Here is a 4,548-nt window from a genome sequence, read left to right on the forward strand (position 1 = left end):
GCCGAGGCCTAGAAGCCACACAGCTACTCCCGCGGCAGGTACGCGCGCGTCGCTAGCTGAAATTCAGAGTAGCATAGGAGGAGCGCTAGCAGGAAGGGGCACGACGGAGCCATGGCCTCCGGCGCGGTGAGCCCCGCGTTCGCCTACACCATCGTGTACGTGAGGGACGTGGAGAAGTCGGCCGCCTTCTACGCCGCCGCCTTCGGCTACACCGTCCGCCGCCTCGACCAGTCCCACAGGTAAGACACGCAGACGCCTTCTCGCATGATGTTCCATCCCCGTTCCTGATGTGCCAACGACCTGCTGCCTTGAACTTTGGATATTTGCAGGTGGGCGGAGCTGGAGAGCGGGGCGACGACGATCGCGTTCACGCCGCTGCACCAGCGGGAGACGGACGGGCTCTCCGGGGAGGTGCAGCTGCCGGACGCGGCCGCCGCGCGGGGCCCCATGGAGGTCTGCTTCGTCTACGCGGACGTCGACGCGGCGTACAGGCGCGCCGTGGAGCACGGGGCGGTGCCCGTGAGCGCGCCGGAGCAGAAGCCATGGGGGCAGAAGTCCGGCTTCGTGCGGGACATCGACGGGAACATCGTGCGCATCGGGAGCCACGTCCGCGAGTGACGCTGCAGGCACGGTCGATCCGTCAGCTTGGTTCCCCCGGCCGGCTGCTTGCTGCCGCGACACTGAAATAGAAAAATACGCTCGGTCGGCTAGTATGTATGTGTCAAAATAAATCGTGTAGCTGGAGAGGTTTAGGCGTCGAGGTACATATACGTGTGGGAAGACCAGTGTGCTAGGTTAATACAGTAACAAAAATAAATCGTGGTCTCGATCACCAGTGGGTATTGCTCATCCAGAATGGAACCTGCAACTCTGAATCTCTGCCCGTGTGATTTTCGTCTATCCCCATCGATCAGAACGGTCAGTACGGCGCACTTGACAAGTCAAATTGCTAGAGTTCTTATCGGGTGGCCCCACAACACGTGGAGAGCCGAGCAGGTCGACGAATGTCCGGACCTGAGGACCGGACCGAGAGAAAAGGTGCCGGTAGATTCTTGGGCTTAGTGGCACAGTCTCTCTTTTTTTTGTTTCCTTGAACTGGGCCTAAACATTTCCCCGGCCGAGGCTGGAGGAACAACAACACCCCGATTTGGTCAGGGAGTGACAATCTATAACCCGGGTGATTTTCCTTCTAGGTATCATTCACTTTTTGAACCAATGACATAGCGACACATCAACAGTAAACCCAAAAGATAAAACTAAGTGATATAACAATTTTTCCCCAACCTGAAATCAGATAACCTAAAGACAAAAAAAAATCGAGTGAGAAGAAAACAAAAACATCACTCGGAAAACGTCCATGCCACGTTTCTTTACTGTGCTGTGCTGGCGCTTGAGATCCATAGATCAAAACGTGGCCGAGTTGCTCAGTCTCGTCTCTTGCACGTAACTCTGCTCTCCTCTTCCAGGGCGTGATACAAAACAGAGGTAGGAAAGTTGTCGGTGAAGAAAGGAAACAAATTACGCGGGAAATCGCGCGCCACTGCGACTTACTCCTCATATTACGGAGGGCAGAGCGATGAGGACCTGTAGAGGAGGAAGAAGAAAAACAATAATCAAAGAAGGTATTGACCTGTTAGCTTGTTCTGAATTCTGATTCTTTTGAGCACTATTTCCACAAGGTGACTGAGGGAGTTTCTCTTAGCACGTAATACATGGTGCACAATTGGAGTAAGATCTCTAGAGAAAAGTTTGTTATCAACAACTGAAAAGTTGCAATGAAGTAGTTTGAAAAGTAAAGTTTGTGCTGTCAGGAATGGAAAAGGTAACTTGAACTGCAGTTCATAGATAGAAATAAGAATTTGAAGGAAAACGATACATATATAATTCAGGATCTTTGATGCGCTGTAGGCATACTGAACACAAATATCTCACCAAGGCCAAAAATTATAAACTTGTGAAATGCAGTGGCTATTACGAACGGTCACCAAATTTCAGCACACCGTCTCCTTAAACCGAATGGAGCTCACCACTCACCACCAAACCATAACATTGAATCACTTAATTGAAACATTCAGAGTATTGAATGGTTCTCTATACTGAGTAACTATCATTATTGAATCTCACAAAACAATTGAGAATAACAATGAATACTCACACATCAATAGAAAGCTATACCAACTGATCACCACTGCATGGATCAATGCCGAACGATATTGAAGAAATAAAAGAAAAAAGAAAAAATCAAAGCACAAGCAAGGAATAAAAAGGGAAATTAAGACAGTTAATATAGGGGAAATTAAGATAGCAATTTCTGAGCCGTATGAGGTACGAAACAGGGTGTCACGCTTCCCACGACAAGGCCAATAATAGCATAAAGGATAGAGCTTATTTCCATAGCAAAAAGCACCGAGTAGCTGTTAATAGAACTAGAAGAGGTAGGCATGTTCTGACCGGTAGGAATTTGCCTATAATTTTTCCAACTGATATGTCGATATAGAAAGATCCCCTTATTTCTCCGAAATCAGAGATCTGAGTGATTTTCCTACAGGGACCAAGACTGAAATGAAACTGAATGGATAGGTGCAGAAAGTGGCTTCGGTGTGCGTGAGACAGCACATACTACTTGCTCCACTGCCACCGCCACGACCTGGAGCTATGCAGGTGCCCGCCGTGCCGCCCTGCCGGCGCTAAGAAATCTCCAAGCGCGGCGTCTATCTGCCATGTAGGAAGCTTGATGTCTCGAGGGAAAAAGATACAGAGAGAATTGAAAATATTTCTGCGAGGAAGGGACGCTGAATTGGGCCGACATGGTGACACGCAAAAGGCCCGCGTAGCTCTCAGAGCTTTTCCAAACCACCAAGACCAGCACAAATATCCGAACCATCCGTGCCGTAGAAATCTGAGAGATAACAGCACAAGAAAACACTCGGGTGATGGATAGAAATTCCGATTTGGTTCGCCAGCAGGCAGCAGCAGCAGCTAATAAGGCCAACTCCTCTTTTTTAAGAAATGAAAAATGGATAAAGCTATAGACAGTGATAGCAGTATAAAAAGTCGCGCTCTATCAAAAAAAAGTCACGTATAGAGGAAAAAGGAATACAGCTCTTTTTATACTTTTTTAAAAAGGGACATAGTTGATAAGGTCCTTGAGGAGGAAATAACCTTAGACTGTTCGCCATGGAAAAAATAGAGTACATATATCAAAGATCGCAGGTGAAATAAATTAAAATAATTTTAAATGAAAATGTTTTGTCTAAATCGTCCTAGACCACCGAACATCACAAATTCTTTCACAAAAAAAATAACACATCACAAATTGCACAAAGGAAAAAAAACAAGTTTGAACATAGTCCCAAAGTACTTTCATGGAGCATAAATACAGGTCCATCTAGGCCTGTTCTAGGTTAATTTTTTCTAACTTTGATCATCGGATTAGACTGGTGTAACAAGATTGGCATGACTAGACTAATTGTGGGAAGTTCTTCCAGAATACGTACATATCTTATCATTTTAGCCAACACATTTGATCTTAAATGTATTTGTATAAACATTACCAGTTAAAGTTGAAACACTTCAACTGACACAAATGTACCTGATACATATTTTATGCTTTTGGTACGTCTTTTGCCAATACTATCTACTACACAACGGTTCAGCCTGACAATACTATGTGTTTGAGTGCTCTAAAAGTAAAGGAAAAACTAGTGAACATATGAATTAAGTTAAAAAAAACATGGCCAATAGTTTGGATTTGAATCCAGAATGTGCTACTTCGTCCGAGCAAAAAAATTTACGGGTAGACCACAAGTGTGTTTATTCCTTTATTAGTAGCAAGGCTGAAATATAATCAAACCAAAATCAATTTTGCCTGGCTTTTTGCTGTTATATCATTTTATCAGGGTAGACCACAATTGTGCTTGTTCTGAGCATAATCATTTGCCCAACAAAAGTAACCTCTCTCTGTATGTTCCAGACACAAAAAAGAGGGGTGGGCATACACCCCCTTCTCAACGTTTCCAAACAGACCAACTGGAGAAAACCACGCATCATTAAAATTTATAAGCGATCCTCTTAAAGAGCACAAATAAAAAGAAAGGAGGAGCATAATAAACAAGCCATTCCCAGTTTCCACCGGTTAAGGAACCAAAACACGCCGCCGTTCCAGTGTTTTCCACTTGGCGCTGGAACTCGCCCGAGCCGCTCCCAGAAAAATCTCCTGGCCACCGCCTGGCTCGACGCCCCCCAGGGATCCGCCAAGTCGCCAGCCCCAACCCAACCGAACCCGCTCGCCGCAGCGGTGGAAGCCGCACGAAACCTGCGACCGAGCGAGCGAACCCGGCGCACCGTTCTGGAGAGCTCCCGCGCGCGCCCGAACCCTCCTCCAGCTCACGCGCGCGCCCGCGCTCCCCGACCCCGAACCGACGTCGCCCGCGCGCCCGGGCGCGCTCGCGCCGCCACATCACCCCCCTGCACGAACCTTCCCGAACGCCACCGGCTCCCCGGCCCGGCGCCTGTATATAAGCAGACGCCGCCCCCATCCGCCTCATC

At 47.5% G+C, this 4,548-nt stretch overlaps 1 protein-coding gene across 1 annotated transcript; it reads left to right on the forward strand.

Annotated features, from left to right (window-relative positions):
- LOC112876716 (uncharacterized protein Mb0911c) lies at positions 1-856 on the forward strand. The gene is made up of 2 exons (XM_025940884.1): positions 1-239; positions 330-856. Exons 1-2 carry the CDS (start codon positions 112-114, stop codon positions 616-618), a joined length of 417 nt encoding a protein of 138 aa, XP_025796669.1. The 5' UTR covers positions 1-111; the 3' UTR covers positions 619-856.
- The last annotated feature ends 3,692 nt before the right edge of the window (positions 857-4,548 follow it).

The sequence above is a fragment of the Panicum hallii genome, chromosome 9 (genome assembly GCF_002211085.1).
Source record: "Panicum hallii strain FIL2 chromosome 9, PHallii_v3.1, whole genome shotgun sequence".
In the NCBI taxonomy this organism is placed as follows: domain Eukaryota; kingdom Viridiplantae; phylum Streptophyta; class Magnoliopsida; order Poales; family Poaceae; genus Panicum; species Panicum hallii.